Source organism: Myotis nattereri (genome assembly GCF_964212035.1).
Source record: "Myotis nattereri genome assembly, chromosome: 15".
Classification (NCBI taxonomy): Eukaryota; Metazoa; Chordata; class Mammalia; order Chiroptera; family Vespertilionidae; genus Myotis; species Myotis nattereri.
The window spans coordinates 14841829-14860933 of NC_138090.1; the positions used below are offsets into that span (position 1 = coordinate 14841829).

Consider the following 19105-nt stretch of genomic DNA (forward strand, 5'->3'; position numbering starts at 1 on the left):
GTTTCTCTTGAGGGTGCTGCTCTTCCACGTGTGCTGCCGTGTAGTGCCGCTGGCATCGGTTTGAGTGCCAGGTTCCAGAGTTGGTCTGGCTTTCTGGGTTGGCAACCAATGTAGAGATTTCCAAGAAGGATGGGTAACGGGCTTTTAATGTCTAAAATGCTGGTTTTACCTACGGTGCGCGGAATGCATGCTGTTTGTCAGGCATCCGATTGTTTCATAGATTTCAAACAAACAGAACCTCCCTGAGGTGAAAGGACCCACATAAAGTCATGCAGCGTAGACATGGCAGAGCTGGGATCTGAATCTCGGTCTTCTGGGTCCAGATCTGATGCTTCCAACGAGAGACATGCAGAAATGGGCGCCAGAATGTAAACTCCCAGGGAATCAAATCAGTGAGCTGCTCTTGAGTGATTTTGAGTCACTTTGGACTGTTATAGACTCTGGAATTTCTGAGGGGTAGGAAGAAAAGGGAAGATCTTGTTTCCCCTTTAGAAGAACCAATGGAATCTTTTTGTTTTTTTAAATATATTTTTATTGATTTCAGAGAGAAAGGGAGAGGGAGAGAGAGATAGAAACATCAATGATGAGAGAGAATCTTTGATCAACTGCCTCCTGCACGCCCCTCCACCCCCTTGGGGATCAAGCCCGCAACCTGGGCATGTACCCTTGTCCAGAATCGAACCTGGGACCCTTCAGTCCGCAGGCTCTATCCATTGAGCCAAACCAGCTAGGGCTGAATCTTTTTTAGAAGGTTGCAGTCCCCTGCTCCTGCCCCTCCCCCTCTAAGTTTATAAACAAACATTTTGTGATTTAAGTCAAGTGTTCACACCTATTTCTTAGAAAACACCAAATACCAAGACTTGGCAGTCCTGACCTAGGACAGGCCCTCTTCCTCTGTGGCATGCATGCTTTTTGCTTCCTGTTTTGTTGCGAGATCTGCTTTCCAGTCTGTTTTATTATTAGCCTGTATTTCCACTGTGCTCCCCCTCCCTCCTTTCATGAGCTTGGTCCTTTGTACGGATGTCATCTGGCAAAGTTCAGTTCCATTTGGTTGTTTTTTTCAATACTTTCTGGGCCTTTGGAGAGTGGAAGGTCACCAGCTCAATGCTGGCTGGAGGAGAGAGGCCAAGACAGAAGCGCACGTGTTGGGAAGAACGGGAAAAGCATGGGAGTGTGAAGGAAGGAAGAATCTTTTGGGCAGACCTTTTCTTCCACATCTTTCAGGAAGTGGGTGCCGGGCGGATCTATAGCCATAGAGAGGAAGCTCCGCCCGTTCCTACAGCTGGCTCATTACTAATAAAATCTGGATGCTGGTGCGTGGTTTTGCTCTTCCCTGGCTCATCTGCTGCACAGACTCTTCCATTTTGAGGTCGTTGTTCAGTGGTTTCTTGCCTCAAAGCTACAGGAATTCCAGAGCCTAGAATTACAGCATCAAGAAGAACTGGTTTAGCTTGTCATTAATACTCAGAGAGCACTTACTATGTGCTGCCTGCTTTGCCTGAACTCCTTTAATCCCTACCGTAAACTTATAAGGTTCATTATAGGATCTATTATTTAGGTTCATTTCAGAGATGAGGAATTGAGTCTTAGAGAGAGGGTATGTTGCTTGTCCAATATCACTCAAAGGCTAGTGAGCAATTAAACCAATTTGCCTCTAAAAGATTGACTGGTCTGAAAGGTTCTTGCTGAAGTTGGGTACTAAGAATGATCAGGTATGTAGGATATTGCAAGAGCTATCTGGCGTGTGGTTGCTTTGTCTTGCCAAAAGCTCTTCAAGGATTTAACGGGGGTCTATCTGGGCTCCCAGAGGGCAGAGGCCCCATGGCATTCACCTTTGAATTCCAGAGCCTTGCACAGACTGGTGTCTATGAGCATTTCTTGAAAGACTGACCCTGGCTCAGGAATGGACAGGGTGAACACACAGGGGCCTGGAAAGGCGCAGTCAGAATGCTGGCTGCTTGCCTGCGGAAGGTGCCCGTGGCCGTTACAGTCCTCTGGCTTCAAGAATCAACCCATCCCAGCAACCCACATGTTGAGTTGTCCATCGATTGTTGAATGGCTAAACAAAGGAGGTATATCCGTACAATGGAATATTACTCAGCCATTAAAAAGGAATGCAGTACTGATACATGCTACAACACAGGTGAACCTTGAAAACATTACGCTCAGTGAAAGAAGCCAGACTCAGAGATCATATGTTCTATGATTCCATTTACTTGAAATGTCCAGAGTAGGCAGATTCATAGATACAGAAGGCAGATTAATGGTTACTAGGGGTTGGGGGCAGAGAGGAATGAAGAGCGACTGCTGCTGGTGTGGGGTTTTCTTTTGGGATGATACAAATGCTCTGGAGCTAGATAATAGTGATGGTTGCACAACTCTGTGAATATACTAACTACAAGCCACTGAATTACATGCTTTAAAAAGGTGAATTTATGGTCTGTGAATTATATTTTAGTAATAATAAAATAAAGACTCAACCAGTCCTGTTTTGAATGCACCCTCCGTGCCTTGTGGAGGTCGAGTTAAGGTTTTAGTGCCGGCAACAGCAGCCATTATTCTCCATCTTCTGGGGCCAGGGCGCTGCGTGTTACTCAGCCTCCTCTGCTGTTCCCAGGTGATTTCTCCCTGTTTTTTTGATCTCAGGTATTTCAAGTATTTTAGCCGAAAAGGACTATGGTATATCTTTGTTGCCTTTTGGATGTCTCTGGAAATCCTGAACCAATAGGTGGGCCCTTGACATGCTTAATTTGGCTAATGACAAGGACTCGGGAATTAACTATCCTAGTTAATAATTTCTTTTCTTTCTTTTTTTAAATATGTTTTTATTGATTTAGAGAGAGAGGAAAAGAGAGAGAAATCTATGTGGAGGAGAAACATTAATCAGCTCGAGCTGCAACTCTGGCATGTGCTCTGACCCAGGAATTGAACCGGCGACCTTTTGGTACATGGGACAACGCTCAACCAACTGAGCCACACTGGCCAGGGCTCTTCTCTTTTTACAAGCCAATAGATTATAGGCAATGGAAGATGGTCCCCCCCCCCCCCCCCCCGAGTTTCTTATTTGAAATTAAAGGTGTAAGGACACTCTTTGTTTCCTCTAGGGCCGAGCTGATAAATCCCCAGAGCCTCGGTCCAGGTTGTATTACAGTCTAACTCTGAGGCGGAGGGCAGCTGCCCTATTGACTGTGAGTCCAGCAGCGCAGGGCCTGAGGCCTGTATCACAGCAGGGAAAAGGAAAAGCCTGGAGGAGGAAGAGCCTAGCCAAGTGGAAAAGGAAGGAGGCAAAAGGAGGAGGAAGATGGTGAAGAGCAGAGAAAGGCTGCCTGTTAATCTAATGCGGTCCTTCTTGCCTCACTCTGCTACTTATCATTGAAATAGATACATTATCTTCAAATTCTCAAAAGCTGGTTGTCCTGTTAGTAGTGGCATCAACAAGTTGTTTCCCCTGTGACTGCAGAGTTACTTCTTAAGGAATTTACTGAGGGGCCTGGATCCAGGTGGATATGGGAGTTGGGCGCCCCACGGATGTGTTGCTAATGTGCCGAAGACTTCCAGCTTCAGCCTGATGTCAGTTGAAATTTAAATCTTCTAAAGCCTTTGCTGCTAATTGTATTAGCTTTTCTGTTTCTAATCTGTGGAACAAATTGATACAAACTTGAAATTTATTCTTTCATCGTTCTGGAGGCCAGAAATCAGAAGTCAGGGTGTCAGCAGGGCCATTATCCCTCCGGGCTCTTGGAGAGAATCCTTTGCTTCTTCTAGGGCAGTGGTTCTCAACCTTCCTAATGCCGCGACCCTTTAATATAGTTCCTCATGTGGTGGTGACCCCAACCATACAATTATTTTCGTTGCTACTTCATAACTGTAATTTTGCTACTGTTATGAATTGTAATGTAAATATCTGATATGCAGGATGTATTTTCATTGTTACAAATTGAACATAATTAAAGCATAGTGATTAATCACAAAAACAACACGTAATTATATATGTGTTTTCCGATGGTCTTAGGCAACCCCTGTGAAAGGGTCATTCGACCCCCAAAGGGGTCTCGACCCATAGGTTGAGAACCACTGTTCTCGGGGGGGGGGGGGGGAGGGGGTCCAGGCATTCCTGGCTTGGAGGTGCATGACTCCAGTCTCTGCCTTAGTCTTCACATGGCTCCTCCCCTGTGTCTCCTGTGAGGGTGATCTCATCCACAACCTTTCACTTAATTGCATCCGCAAAGACCCTATTTCCAAATAAGGTCACATTCACAGGTTTCAGGGGGTTAGCACCTAGACATATTTTTTGGGGGGGTGGGGTGGCACAATTCAACCCAGTACACTAAATGAATGTTTATCAGCTGTTCTTATTAAAATTAAATAAGAACATCATCCTCTGACTTGATTTGAAGAGAATCCTTTTTCTTTCTTGAATTTAAATTTTATTTATGCACAAAACAATACATGCACATAGTGAAAAAAGTCAAATAGCATTATAAGAATTATAATGTGACAGCAGTTCCTTGCTTCACCTCTTTTTATTCTTGATTCTTAGTGCATGGAATCAATGACCATTAACTCTTAGATCCCTTCTGGTGTTGACTTCTGCATTTCCAATGTGATACGTATGCTGTTCTTATACTGTTATTTCTTAGCTTGTCAGTTTTATCTCTTGTCTTTTAACCATTGAAGATGAGGAATTAGCTTTCTTTGCAGCCAGTCTCCACAAGCACACACTTCTATCCCCATCTTCTGATTATTAACCATAGCACAAGTTTAGATTAAATAGTATGTTATTGTGATTATAAATATTATTCACAGCTGAGCCACGTCATGGATTCGGATTACATTTCCTTTCTTGTGCTTTTGTTTTTACTAGAGTTACATATTTTCCGATTTTTTTTATTTGCGTAATCTTCTGTTTACCTATCACATCAGTTCCAAGCATTCTGATGGAGCTGAAATAATGCTTCTTTCGGTGCACTTCGATGCATCCTGTAATCTTCCATTTTCTTTCTTTCATCTGGAGATGACAACTTCTTATAAACTGTCTGATCTGGACTGGTTGCTTTCTCTTTTTAAAAAAAATATTTTTTTTTACTGATTTCAGAGAGGAAAGGAGAGGGAGAGATAGAAACATCAATGATGAGAGAGAATCATTTATCAGCTGCCTCCTGCATGCCCCCCCCTGGGGATTGAGCTCACAACCTGGGCATGTGCCTTGACCAGGAATCGAACTGTGACCTCTTGGTTCATAGGTCGATGCTTAACCCCTGAACCACGCCGGCTGGGCTGGACTGGTTGCTTTCTAAACTATTGCCCCATAATGCCTTGGGACTTCTTTTCACCCCCATTCTAGGAATTCCTTTTGCCTTTCCCATGTGAATACCTAGGATCCTGCATCTTGTCATTTACTTCCCCGGAGCACATTTTTCAGCCGCTTCCTGAGAAAGTTTTCGAAGCAATGTTTTTGAGACTTTGGAAATCTGAAAATGTCATTGTTTTCCGCTCATGCTTGATTGATGTTTTTCTTGGTTATAGAATTCTAGATTGGAAATAATTTTATCTGAAATTTGAAAGCATTGCATTGTCTTCTCGAATTCAGTATTGCTGTTGGGAAATCTGATGACATTCTGACTCCTGTTCTTTGTAAATGTGACTGGACGCCTGTATACTCTTTATCCCCACGTTATCAAGTTTCATGCCATTGTGCCTTAGGGTGCTTCTTTTCCCATTTATTGTTCTGGGCAATTGGGTCCTTTCTGTCTAGAAGTGTATTCCATTTCAGCTTAAATTTTTTTGGTAATATTTCTTTTATGATTTTTTCCCCCTCTTTTCTATTTCTGGACTTACAATACTCAGATATTGGACATTTTAAATGAACCCACTGTTTAAAAAAAACTTTTTCTCTCCTACTTGCCTACTCTAGACATTATGAATAATCCTGCTATGGACATTCATGTACAAGTTTTTGTGTGGATACATATTTTCAATTCTTTTGGATATATTCGTAGAAATGGAATTGCTGGGTCTTATGGTAATTCTATGTTTAACTTTAAAAAATATATATGTTTTTATTGATTTCAGAGGAAAGGAGAGGGAAAGAGAGATAGAAACATCAATGATGAGAGAGAATCATAGATCGGCTGCCTCCTGCAAGTTCCACACTGGGAATGGAGCCAGTAACCCAACTGGGAATCGAACTGTGACCTCCTGGTTCATAGGTCAATGCTCAACCACTGAGCCACGTCACCGGCTGGGCTTGTTTTTTTGTTTTTTTTAAGTGCTCTCTCTAGATAATTCAAATGTGCGGAAAGAATTGAGATCCACTGCTCCAAGGCATTTCATATTTCATTAAAGTTAATTCTTCCTAACAGGATAAATTCTAATGCATCTCTTATGGCTATCTTTTTCCTGCTCTTTCATTGCCCTCCAGCCACCCTAGCCCTGTTTTGTTCCTTATAGTTCCAAGATATGCTAGCATCTCAGGAGATTTTGCTCTTGCCCTTTTATCTGCCTGAAGTGTTTTTCCACAGATATCCTCAGTTCCCATCTTGTACTTTTTCAATCTTTGCCTCAAAAGCTACCTTCTCACCCTAGCTGGTTTGGCTCAGTGAATAGAACATCGGCCTGCGGACTGAAGGGTCCCCAGTTCGATTCTGGTCAAGGGCACATGCCTGGGTTGCAGGCTTGGTCCCCAGTGGGGTGTGTGCAGGAGGCAGCCGATCAATGATTCTCTCTCATCATTGATGTTTCAGTCTCTCTCTCTCTCTCTCTCTCTCTCTCTCTCTCTCCCCCTCCCTCCCTCTCTAAAATCAATTTAAAAATATATTTAAAAATAAAGTTACATTCTCAATGAAACTTCTTGTCCATAACTTAAAATTTCTATTTCCAACCCTCAGCCCAAATTCCTGTCCTCCTTCACTGCTTTGTTTTTCTTCTGCTTCTCACCTGTCTTGTTAGTCCTCTTATTTGTTTTCTATTTGGCAACCCTTCTCAGCACACGCCCTTTCCCTATGTGTCAATCTAGTGTGTAAAGAAGCCAGTGGGTGGAGCTTCATTCATTTCTTCTCCCCTGCTCTTCTTTTCTGTGTGTAGATACAAGTTTCTGACCCATATCACTTTCCATTTCCCGGGAGAACTTTTAAACATTTCTTGCAGAGCAGGTTTTGTTTGAGAAAGTCTTTTTTTGTTGTTGTTTTCTCCTTTGCTTTTGAAGGATAACTTCATTGGATACACAAATTCCAGGTTGGCGTTATTTTTTCTTTCAACACTATAAATATTTCACTGCACTTTCTTCTTGCTTCACAAGAAGGCTGCTGTGATTTGTATCCTTATTTCTCTATAGGTAAAGTGTTTTCTTTCAAGATATTCTCTTTGTCTTTGGTATGTCCAGGTGTAATTTTTTATATGTTTTTTATTAATTATTTGTTGTTTTGGTATTTATTCTGTTTGATGTTCTCTGAGTTTTCTGGATATGTGGTTTGGTATATATCATTAATTTTGCAAAGTTCTTGGCCATCGATACTTCACATATTTCTTCTGCTCTGTTTTTTCTTCGTCTGATATTTTAATTATGTGTATTTTGCACCTTTTGAAATTGTCCCAAAATTCTTGGATGTTCTGTTGTTGTTTTTATAAAGTATTTTTTCCTCTGTATGTTTCAGTTTGGGAGTTTCTATTACATATCTTCAAGCTCACTGATTCTTTCCTTAACCATGTCTGGTATACTGATGAGCCAGCCCATCGAAGCATTCTTCATTTATGTTACAGTGGTTTGGATTTCTAGAATTTTCTTTTGAATCTTTCTTTTTTTTTTTTAAAATATATTTTATTGAGAGAGAGATAGAGAGTTAGAAACATCGATGAGAGAGAAACATCGATCAGCTGCCTCCTGCACATCTCCTACTGGGGATGTGCCCGCAACCCAGGTACATGCCCTTGACCGGAATCGAACCCGGGACCTTTCAGTCCGCAGGCCGACGCTCTATCCACTGAGCCAAACCGGTTTTGGCCTTTTGAATCTTTCTTATGTTACCCTTCTGTTCGTGGGTGTTGTCTACCTTTTTCATTAATACCCTTAACATATTAATCAGTTATTTTATTTATTTATTTTTTAATCAGTTACTTTAAATTCTCTGTCTGATAATTCCAAAATCTATATCATATCTAAGTCTGGTTTTGATGTTTGTGTTGTCTCTTCACACTGTTTTTTCTTGCCTTTTAGCATAACTTTTATTTTTTTTAATTAAAAGCCAGACATGGCGTATTAGGTAATAGGAATGGAGGTTTATGCTAACTCAGATTATTTGAAGTGATTTGGATGCAAACACTTCCCATTGCTATTGCCAGGGGGAAAATTACTTCAGCAGTGTACAGTTTTGCTGGGATAGATGCTGTGTAATGCCTATTTCTTTTTCCTTACATGGTTTGGAAAGGTTTTACAGTTCAAGATACCTACCTTGTAACGTCAGATTGGTTTCTTGCTAATTGGATCTGGAAAGACAAACAGCCCCACAGAACCGCCTAGATTATGATTAGCAAACTGTGGGCTCCATGGCAGACACTGGAGAGGGAACGCAAGGCGGTGTCACTGCTGCTCCTCCTGCTTTCCCAGTTGGCGTCGTTCTGAGCCTTCTTTAGGATTTACCTGGGTGATGTTGTTTTCGGGCCACGAAGGCTATAGATCACGAGGTTCGGTCTTTTCCCCACGTAGGGGGCCACGTGGAGCCTTCAGGTCTTATTCTCCAGGATTCTCTCGAGTTTGGAACAACGGCTAAAAGCAGCTAGAGCTCAGGGAGAACAAACGAGTTTAAAAACTGCTCTCAGTCAAGTTGCCTCAGGAAAGAAAGAGTCCCAGTGGATGTGAAGATTTTAAAGATTCTTTTATTTTTAAAGTCTATAAATAATGGATTTCCAGCCTTTCGTACCTTAACCTCAGTTACTTAAAAGCCCCCAGGCTTAATGTATAATCATTAATCTTTCCTTCATTACTCAAAATAAGATCCTTTTTTCCCCTTAAAATTATTGTTAAATTATGTAAAAGATCAAACATATGAAATGGGTCAGAGAGTAGATAACAAACAGTCATAAAAACTACCATCTGGATTTAATGAATATTAACATTTTGCCATATTTGCTTCAGAACTTTTTTCATTAAAAGATAAAATGTTGCAGATACAGTTGAAGTTCCGTTGGTCTCTCCTCACTCCAATTCCCCTGCTCCTTCCTTCGCTTTCCCTGCTCCTCCAACTTCTGTCTGAATCAACGGTTCTCAATCTGTGGGTCGTGACCCCTTCGGGGATTGAACGACCCTTTCACAGGGGTCGCCTAAGACCATCGGAAAACACATATATAATTAAATATTGTTTTTGTGATTAATCACTATGCTTTGATTATGTTCAATTTGTAACAATGAAATTGGGGGTCACCACAACATGAGCAACTGTATTAAAGGTTCGCGGCATTAGGAAGGTTGAGAACCACTGGTCTAAATGGTGGGGTTCCTTCCCATCCATGCTTCTATACTTTCATTCCATTTATGCGTGTCCACAAGAATATGTGAAATTGTTTTGTGTAAGTTTAAGTGTTATACAATGGCATCATACTATATTTAGCTGCCATTTGCTTATTTATTTATTTAAAAATATATTTTTATTGATTTCAGAGAGGAAGGGAGAGAGAGTGGGAGATAGAAACATCAATGATGAGAGAGAATCATTGATTGGCTGCCTCCTGCACCCTCCACACTGGGAATGGATCCTGCAACCTGGGCATGTGCCCTGACCAGAAATTGAACCATGCCCTCCTGGTTCATAGGTCAACACTCAACCACTGAGCCACACCAGCTGGGCCATGAAATACCATTTTTATTAAAAAATAAAAACAAAAAACAGACCTACTAAAGTTACTAGATTTGAGTATTTGGCAGTATTTTATTGAAAATGAACGAAGTGAGTCTGTCACTTCAAGGAAAACAGCTGACAATATCTGTTGCCAATGATAAAATATGAGTTTTTAAGTAAAAATTAGAATTTTGGAACACTTAATACTACCCCAAGAGCTAACATCTTCTCAGTACTTAAAGATTACTGGCGACATTCACAAATGTGATTTTTTTAATATTGTACAATGAAATGAACACAATTTTATAATGTATAATGACATTTGGAATATCTGCATAACTCAATGAACCAATATTTTCCAAATGATAGTTTACAATATTACAGAATTATGTATGAGTAAAAAGATCCATTCAAAATACAAGATAGACTTCTAGCAAAGATGAAATGACACGGACACCTTATGACTAATGATGTGGAATATCTTTTCATGTGCTTATTGGCCGTTGGTATGTATATCTTCGGAGAACTGTTTATTTAGATGTTTTGCCCATGAAAAATATTGGATGATAAGGGTTATGTTTTATTGTTGAACTGCGACTTTCTTTTTGGGGATGTTATATTAGTGCCTCCCTCCTCTAGGCTTTGATATAACAGTGTTCTTCTTAAGCTATAAAGACCTATCCAGGTTGAATAGCCATCATAAGACAGACAGACACACCACTCTGCTGGAAATAGCATGGCCACAGATGCTTCAAGGTTTCTGGGTGTTGTTGTTTTTTTGCTCTGTCTCTTTAAACTCGGATATTAAAATTGGGTCCAGTTCCTCAGTCTCTTAACAGATATTCTCTAAACCTACTGCTGTGTTTGTCTTGCAGTTTCCTGGTGATGACATGGCATCTGCCAGCGCCAGCCGGACAGGAGTGGCCCTGCCTTTTGAGAAGTCTCAGCTTACTTTGAAAGGTGAGTGGCACTGTGTGGAGTGTTTGTTAGTCATTTGAGGTCCAGCCCAGTGTGGGGGGAAGAGGTGGGTTTATACCACACTTGGGTCTGGAGAGCCAAAGTCTGTGAAAGGCTTAAGAGTGTAACTGTTCATTCTCATCGCGTTGTCATAGTGTAGCTTGCATTCTTGAAGAAGGACAAAAGGAACTTTTGGCCAAAATGATCTAAAATGGTGATTCCTGCCCTAGCTGGTTTGGCTCAATGGATAAAGTGTCGGTCTGCGGACTGAAGGGTCCTGGGTTCCATTACGGTCAAGGCACATGCCTGGGTTGCAGGCTCAATCTCCAATAGGGACGGCCGGAGATAGCCAATCAATGATTCTCTCTCATCATTGATGTTTCTGTCTCTCTCTCCCTTTCCCTTCCTCTCTGAAATCAATAAAAAATGTATTAAAAGAAAGAAAGAAAAAAGAAACAGTAGAAAACAAAGCACAGCAAAGCAAACAACTGTTTGAAACCTATTGAAGACAAAATGCCAGGTTCTATTCTGGTGCCTTCCTAAGAGCTTTTCAAGGGTATAATTTTGGCCATATATGATGTTTGCCTTATTTGTTGACTTTAAAAACGAAACCCTATGTGAAGATGTGATTCCATGTAGAAGAGACTGGCATTTACATTTCATCACGGTAAATAAACTTTCTAGATAAACTTGCTTGTATCTCGATGTCTTTATTTTAGCTTGTCTTTTAGAAAGAGAAACATGCAACACATCAACCTGCTGCTTAATTATAAATTAGAGGGAAAAATGTTTCTTTACAGTGGAGAGACCTGGCAGACCCCACATTAACCAAGGGATAACCTCGCTTCCCCAGTAGGGTAACAGGGTGTGTGCATAAGTATACAATGTAACCTATGTAATATTCTTGACAAAATGTTCAGTGTGAATCTAATCATGAGGAAAACAATCAGAAAAATGCAGAATTTGGCATATTCTAGATCACAGTTGGTGGAAGTCTTTTAAAGTCATTGTCATGGAAAAAGAAGGGAGAGCATTCCAGCTTTTAAAAGGTTAAGGAGACACCCTGGCTTGTTTGGCTCAGTGGATAGAGCGTCAGCCTGCGGACTGAAGGGTCCCAGGTTTGATTCTGATTAAGGGCATGAACCTTGGTTGCGGGCACGTCCCCGGAGGGGTGTGTGTGTGTGTGTGTGTGTGTGTGTGTGTGTGTGTGTGTGCAGGAGGCAGCTGATCAATGTTTCTTTCTCATCGATGTTTCTAACTATCCCTCTCCCTTCCTCTCTGTAAAAGGAGATCAATAAAACATATTATATATTAAAAAAAAAGCTTAAGGAAACAACAACCAAATGCAGTGTGCTCATCTTGATTGGATCCTGGATTGGGGGAAAACAGCTATAAAAATATATCTGGAACAATTGAGGAAATTTAAATATGGAATGAATATTAGAATTGATAGAGCCGGTAACTCAATTTTTTAGGTAAAATGATGGTGGTGTGTGGTTAGGTGGGAAGATGTCTTTATACTTAGGAGTTGCATTCTGAAAAGTATTTAGGGCTGATCTCTCATGATATCTACAATTTACTTTCAAATGGTTTACCAGAAAAAACGTGTGTAGATATAGATACACAATTATAGACATAAATATCATATATTTATATCCTGTACAGTCCAATAGGGTAGCCACTATAGCCCCATAGAACTATTTACATTAAAGTAAATTAATTAAATTTACAATTCAAATCCTTAGTCCCACTAGCCATAGTTCAAGTGCTCAATATCCACATTTGTCAGAGGGCAATGCATTGGACAACGCCGAGGTAGAATATTTTCATTATCACAGAGGTTCTCTTGAGTAGCACTGATATAAACACACACATAGAGGGGAATAAAGCAAGTGTGGCAAAATGATAATTGGTGAAGAGCATGCAATTATTCTATTTTTTCAACCTTTCTATAGATTGGGAACTTCAAAATCACTGCAAAATGTGACTCTAGATTGGAACAGAAAACAATTCCCTTTTGTGCTATAGTGGACTTTGGTAGGACAGTTGGCAAAATTTGAATAAGGTCTGTAGCTAATAGTATTAAGGAATGCTAAATTTGCGCATGTTGATATTTATACTGTGGTTATATTAGAAAATGTCTTTGTTCTTAGAAATACACACTGAAGTATTCAGGAGTAAAGGGGTATAGCATCTACAACTCACTCTCAGAGTTTTAGGGAGAAAAATGTGTATGTGTGTGAGGGAAAGTCAGGGGCAAGAGAGAATAATAAAGCAAATAGATAAAAAGTTAATATTTGGTGACTGGGTAAAAAGTTTATAGGAATTCTTTGTATTGTTCTTGCAATTTTCCTAAAAACTTTGCTGAAATTATGTAAAAATAAAAAAAAGGAAAAGGTAGAAAAACACCTAGGGGGAAAAGCTAGAGGACAAAAAAAGGGAACATCATGGCAGATTTCAAAGAATTGGCCTGGGAGCTGGGAGACTTGACTTTAGGCTTAGCTCTGGCTCTGACTAGCTCTAGGATTTTGGATATATGCTATTTCACCTCCATGGATCTTAGTTGGTCAAATGATTAAATAAAGGGTTTGAACTTGTTGATTTCAAAGAAACGGCCTAGCTCAAAATTATAGGACTCTATAATTAGTCCGTGTTTTTGTTTTTTTTTTAAGGGCCTACATGCAGAGCTATTCTTGCACCACCAGGTGGCCTCAGTTAGCCTTGATCAATGTGTAAAGTATTTCATTTTTCTACACTGGGCCACATTTCCCAGGACCCCAATCTTTTTTCCCTGGTACCACCCCTTCTTGCTCCTGAATCTTAGCCACAACTTTTGATGTTGTTCTTTGAATTTCTCTCTACTCTCCTTTTGGGCCTGAAGAAGAGAGCTATTGCTAAAAAACAATCCAGACGTGGGTTTGTCCTTTGCCAAATTGTGGCCCCTTACAGGACTGTCAACTCTCAGAAGGGTCTGGGAGGGAGAGGTTTGCTACCTCTTGACAGAGGGGAGCTCAGGCTACAACAGTCTTGCCATCATAGGTAAGGAATGTCAGTCATATGCTCTTCTCTGGGGCATAGGATTGAAGATGTGTTTCATCCTGATGACCTGGAGTTCTTGTGACTAATATATGCTCTCAGAGGAGCTTGCCTGGCCTTGGGCGGATTCTTGCTTAGCTTGTGCTCTCTGAGTCCCTGGCTTGCTGGTGCCAAGTGAACATCAGAAACGCTGCCACATGAAGAGGAAATGCAGACGGTAACAAGCACATGGAAAGAATATTCAGTCTCACTGGTAATTGAAGGAAAGCATTAGAACAAATAAGCAAAGTCTGGTAATGGCACAAAACATGGTGTAGTCAGGCTGCCCAGTTGCACATCCTCGCTCAAAGCTTCCTGGCTCTGTGGCCTGGGGCAATGACCTGGCTTCCTCAAGGCTGTTTCCTCCTGGTGAAATGGGGTGATGACATATTCCCTGCTTCATGGGTTCATTATGAGGATTCAGGTAGATGATGTGTGCTTAGCATAGTATCTATAAAAAGTATTCAATTCTTAGCTATTATCTTTATGCTTTTTTTTTTTAAACCTGCGATATTTGCAAAGAATGAAAAAACATTGCACTCAGTGTTACACAGTGTTTGGTGAAATGGACATCTTCCTAGAGTGCTCATGGGCATCTACAGATTTACCCTTTTTAGAAAGAAATTAAGCAGTTTTAGGAACTTTTTATAAAATGTTCATAGATTTGGAAGGATACTCAGAAATGCAGGCAAATACTGTATATACATTTATGGTAATTTTCCTAGAGCAAAAAATTAGAAGCAATCTATTCATCAGTGAAAGAATATTTAACTAAGTTATGGCATATTCTTGTAATGGGCTTGTGTTACTGCCTTTAAAATGGATTTTGGGAGGAGAAGAATTTTTAAAGAATTGGGGACATAAAAGTTGAAAGTCTAGAAAGTCTGAATTTACCAACATCTTGTTTTTAGCTTAGGAGTGATTTTTGGTTCTTATGCTTCATATTTGTGTGTGTGTGTGTGTGTGTGTGTGTGTGTCCTGACGTTTTTAAAAAGTTTTCTTAAAATCAGGAAAAAAACCAAAAATTTATTTTTTGATCGAAACAGCAAAAAAGAGTGACACCATCTGCCACAGGGGGGCAGCTGGGAGCCCTCTGCCTCACATCCTTGACTTTTTCTTTCTTTCCTGTCCAGTGGTGTCAGCAAAGCCCAAGGTGCACAATCGCCAACACCGAATTAACTCATTTGTGGAAGTGGCAGTGGATGGACTGCCCAGTGAGACCAAGAAGACTGGGAAGCGAATCGGGAGCTCCGAGCTTCTCTGGAATGAGATCATCATTTTGTAAGAGAAAGTCCCTTCTCTTTTGAACGCAGTAACGTGGGGGAAAGAGAGAAGGCGCTCCAGGCGGGTTGTGGTGGGAGATCCAGGTGTCCTGTGGAGCCTCTAAGTCTTCTGCCTTTGGTGCCCGAGGTGCCTCTCTTCATTAGTAAGTGTTTCCACATCATTGAGCTCACAGAGTGTTCATTATTAGCTAGGTGGTTACAGGGTCAGCTTTGGGGGGTTAGGGGTTATGTGAGCATCTTCCTGTTGGGGTCCTCCCCGCCTTTCCAAGTTGTCAGCAATACCTGTTTTCTTCTAAGGCAATCAGAGTGATTGATCTGCTTGGATGTGATGAATCAACTGTTTGTTTTCCAGGAATGTCACAGCCCAGAGTCATTTAGATTTGAAGGTCTGGAGCTGCCATACCTTAAGAAATGAACTGCTAGGCACCGCCTCTGTCAACCTCTCCAATGTCCTGAAGAACAATGGGGGCAAAAGTACGTATGACGAAGGGGTGGCTGATGTGATTCATTTCCGTGTGTGGGGAGAAGCATTTGGAGGCATGGTTTTCTCTTTTCCTGCCCGATAAACCTGGTGATGTCGTTTCCTCCAGGCCCAGGGCCTGCAGTGACTCTGCTCCCACGGATGCTGTCCGTGGGGTTTTAGGAAGGCTGAAGGCTTCTTTCTGCAGAACTCGGCCCCTTTTCCAGCAGCCGTAGTGGTGGGATGCAGTGACTTGTCCCCTGGATCCTTCGCAAGGATCAGTAAATTTTCCTCTGCCCCTCTTTCCCCAGTCCAGGAGATGGGACCTGTACAATCAGACTGGCCAGTGCCTCCAGCCTATGCATTACTGCCCCAGTCTGAGTCCTGGAACAGAACAAAGGAACTGCTGTGTGTGTGCGTGCGTGTGCGTGTGCGTGTGCGGTGTGTGTGTGTGTGTGTGTGTGTGTGATGTTACAAATATGCCCTGTGCTTAGTAGGCACTCAATAAACATCTGTTGGAAGCTCTAGCGTAATTACTCAGGGTGCCTCTGCTGCATGGAAACCTAAACCCTAACATCTATTTATTGTTGTTTGTGGTCAGTGGCATAACCGTGGCTGTGGTACCCGAACCCTCCCTCATAATGCCTCTATTCAGAGCAGTACCATATGTGGCGAGGGAATGCCACAGAAAGAAAGGCTCCTTTTTCTCTTGAAGGCTGCTGTCTAGAAAATATTTTCTGAGAGTGGATTTAGCTTGAGAGAGGTGTGGGGGCGGGGCGTGCTGAGTCCTAGGGAGAGCGCGGCATTGATCCCGGTCCTTTCCTTCCGAGCCTGTCTTTCTGATCGGCCACTCGGGTGGAGTGTGAGGCTCCCTTGGCCTTTTCCTTTCTGCTTGGCACACAGAGATGTGGCGAACCCACCTGGGCTGTGGGAATTGCTTAACATCCAGAGTATGTCTCTATCCTAATTCTGTAGGGAACTCCCTGGTGCTCTGTCTTCTGAGTTGGTCTTTATTTTCCCGAACCTTATGCTGCCTTTTATGATTTGTTCTCAAGTGGATTATATTTTTTGGAGATACAATTGTGGACATTCTCGAATTTGGATCAGCATCCTTTTCTTTCCTTTTTCATTTGTCCAGTCAACATACTTTTGCTTTTGATTATAAACGTAAATGTAGAAAACCTGGGAATTACAGAAAAGCACACAGACACACAAAGGAAACAAAATGTTCCTGTAAGCACAGCACTTAGTGATAATTATTAACATTTTGATACATACCCTTCTGAGCTTTTTTCCTGTGTGCAAATATATATTAATACTTAAGACATCAATCAAAATTGAGATAATAAAAGAATAGTATTTTGCAGCATGTATTTCTCTCTTGAAAAGGTATCAAGTATGTTGATTTATTTTTAATTATAAAATATACATAACATCGAATTTACCATCTTAACCATTCTTTTGTTGTTGTTAATCCTCACCTGAGGATATTTTTTTCCATTGCTTTTCAGAGAGAGCGAAATGGAGGGAGGGAGGAGGGGAAGAAGGAGGGAGAGAGAGAAAGAGAGAGAAACATCAATATGAGGGAGACACATGGACTGGTTGCCTCCCACACGTGCCCTGACTAGGGGCAGGGTGCGAACCGCAATCCAGATAGGTGCCCTTGACCAGGAATTGAACCTGTGACCTTTTGGTACACAAGCCAGTGCTGTAACCGCTGAGCAACACCATCCAGGGCTAACCGTTCTTAAATGTAAAGTTCAGTGGCATTAAGTACATTCATATTGTCATGTAGCCATCACTACCATCTATCTCCAGAACTCTTTCTTCTTCCCAAATGCAAACTCTGTACCCATTTAAAACAACAACTCCCCTTTTCCTCCCTTTTCTCCACTCCCTATTATTCTACTTTTGGTCTCTATGACATGTCTATTTTAGTTACCTCATATAAATGGAATCATACAGTATTTCCCTTTTTGTGATAGGCTTATTTCACTTAGCATAATGTCCTCCAGGCTTACTCATGTTATAGCATATATCAGAATCTCCCTTTTAAAGGCCGAGTAATATTCCATTGTATGAATATACCACATTTTGTTTATTCGTCCATCCAAGGACACTTGGATTTCTTCTACCTTTTGCCTATAACGTGGTGCTGTTATGAATATGGGTGCACAAATACCTCTTTAAATCTTTGCTTTCAATTCTTTTGCATACATACTCAGAAGTAGAATTACTGGATAATGTGTTATCTCCATTTTTACTTTTTTGAGGAATCACCATACTGTTTTCCATAGTTGCTGCACCATAAAATATATCAAAATAGCTTTAATTTTTCTTCCAAAATTCAGTTTTTGATAACTGCCTGGTAGTAGTCTATCAGATGGCTGTATGAAAAATTGAACATTTGGATAGATTTCAGTGTTTCACAATCACAAATCCTATATAATAAAAGGCTAATATGCAAATTGACCAAATGGTGGAACGACTGTTTGCTATGATGAGCGCTGACCACCAGGGGGCAGACACTTGCCACAGGAGATGCCCCCTGGAGGTCAGTGCACTCCCACAGGGGGAGCACCACTCAGTCAGAAGTCGGGCTGTAGGTGGGCAGTAAGGAGCAAGGGGTCCCGGACTTTAAGAGCCCCAGACTGCAAGAGGGATGGCTGTCCAGGGGGGATCGGGTCTAAGTTGGCAGGCGGACACCCCCTGAGGGGTCCTGGACTGTGAGAGGGGATTCCCTCCCACTAGTGCACGATTTTCTTGCACTGGGCTGCTAGTAATGCTATGATAGACATGAAAGTTTTTAAATCTTTCTGCCCATTGTTTAACATTTACTTGAGATAAATGACTGAAGATTTATTTATTTTTTGCCTATTTACTAATTAACATTATGTCACATTTGCTCAATCTCTTTCTTTTTTGACTGTAGTATTTTCAATAGATGTCTCAGTATTTTATCCTAGATTCTTTAGCATGCATCTCTTAAAAGTAGGACATTTTCTTACATAGTTAGCATACCATTATCACACCAATCGTATTAGCCAATCATGAATTCTTTATTATCACCTATTACCCAGTTTATATTTGATTTTATGATTTGCCTCAAAGTGTTGTTTTAAAATTGGTTTGCTTAAATCTGGATTTGGTTTGGGTCCTCTTGTTGCATTAGGTTGTTATTTCTAGGTTGTTGTGAAGTCCTCCCACCTTTTCTCTGATTTATTGAAGGTGATTCAGTGTTTTAAAGTATGCTTATTGCCTTATCCTTTATTCATTTTTATATTGAAGTGTGTAGTTTTCACTGTTAGTTTTAAAAGAGCTCTTTATATGTTTTTATTTTATTTTTAAAATTGATTCTTAGAGAGAGGAAGGGAGAGAGGAACGTTGGTTTGTTGTTCCACTTATTTATGCATTCATTGATTGATTCTTATATGTGCTCTGACTGGGGCTCAAACTCACAACCTTGGCATATTGGGACGACGCTCTAACCAACTGAGCTA

At 41.0% G+C, this 19105-nt stretch overlaps 1 protein-coding gene across 1 annotated transcript in view; it reads left to right on the forward strand.

Annotated features, from left to right (window-relative positions):
* Positions 1–19105, forward strand: part of WWP2 (WW domain containing E3 ubiquitin protein ligase 2) — a 119723-nt gene that overhangs the window by 3782 nt on the left and 96836 nt on the right. The window contains exons 2-4 of the mRNA XM_081107031.1: positions 10706–10790; positions 14996–15143; positions 15498–15619. Coding sequence (XP_080963157.1) covers positions 10721–10790; positions 14996–15143; positions 15498–15619 — 340 coding nt within the window. The 5' untranslated portion in view covers positions 10706–10720. The remainder of the gene's footprint in view (positions 1–10705; positions 10791–14995; positions 15144–15497; positions 15620–19105) is intronic.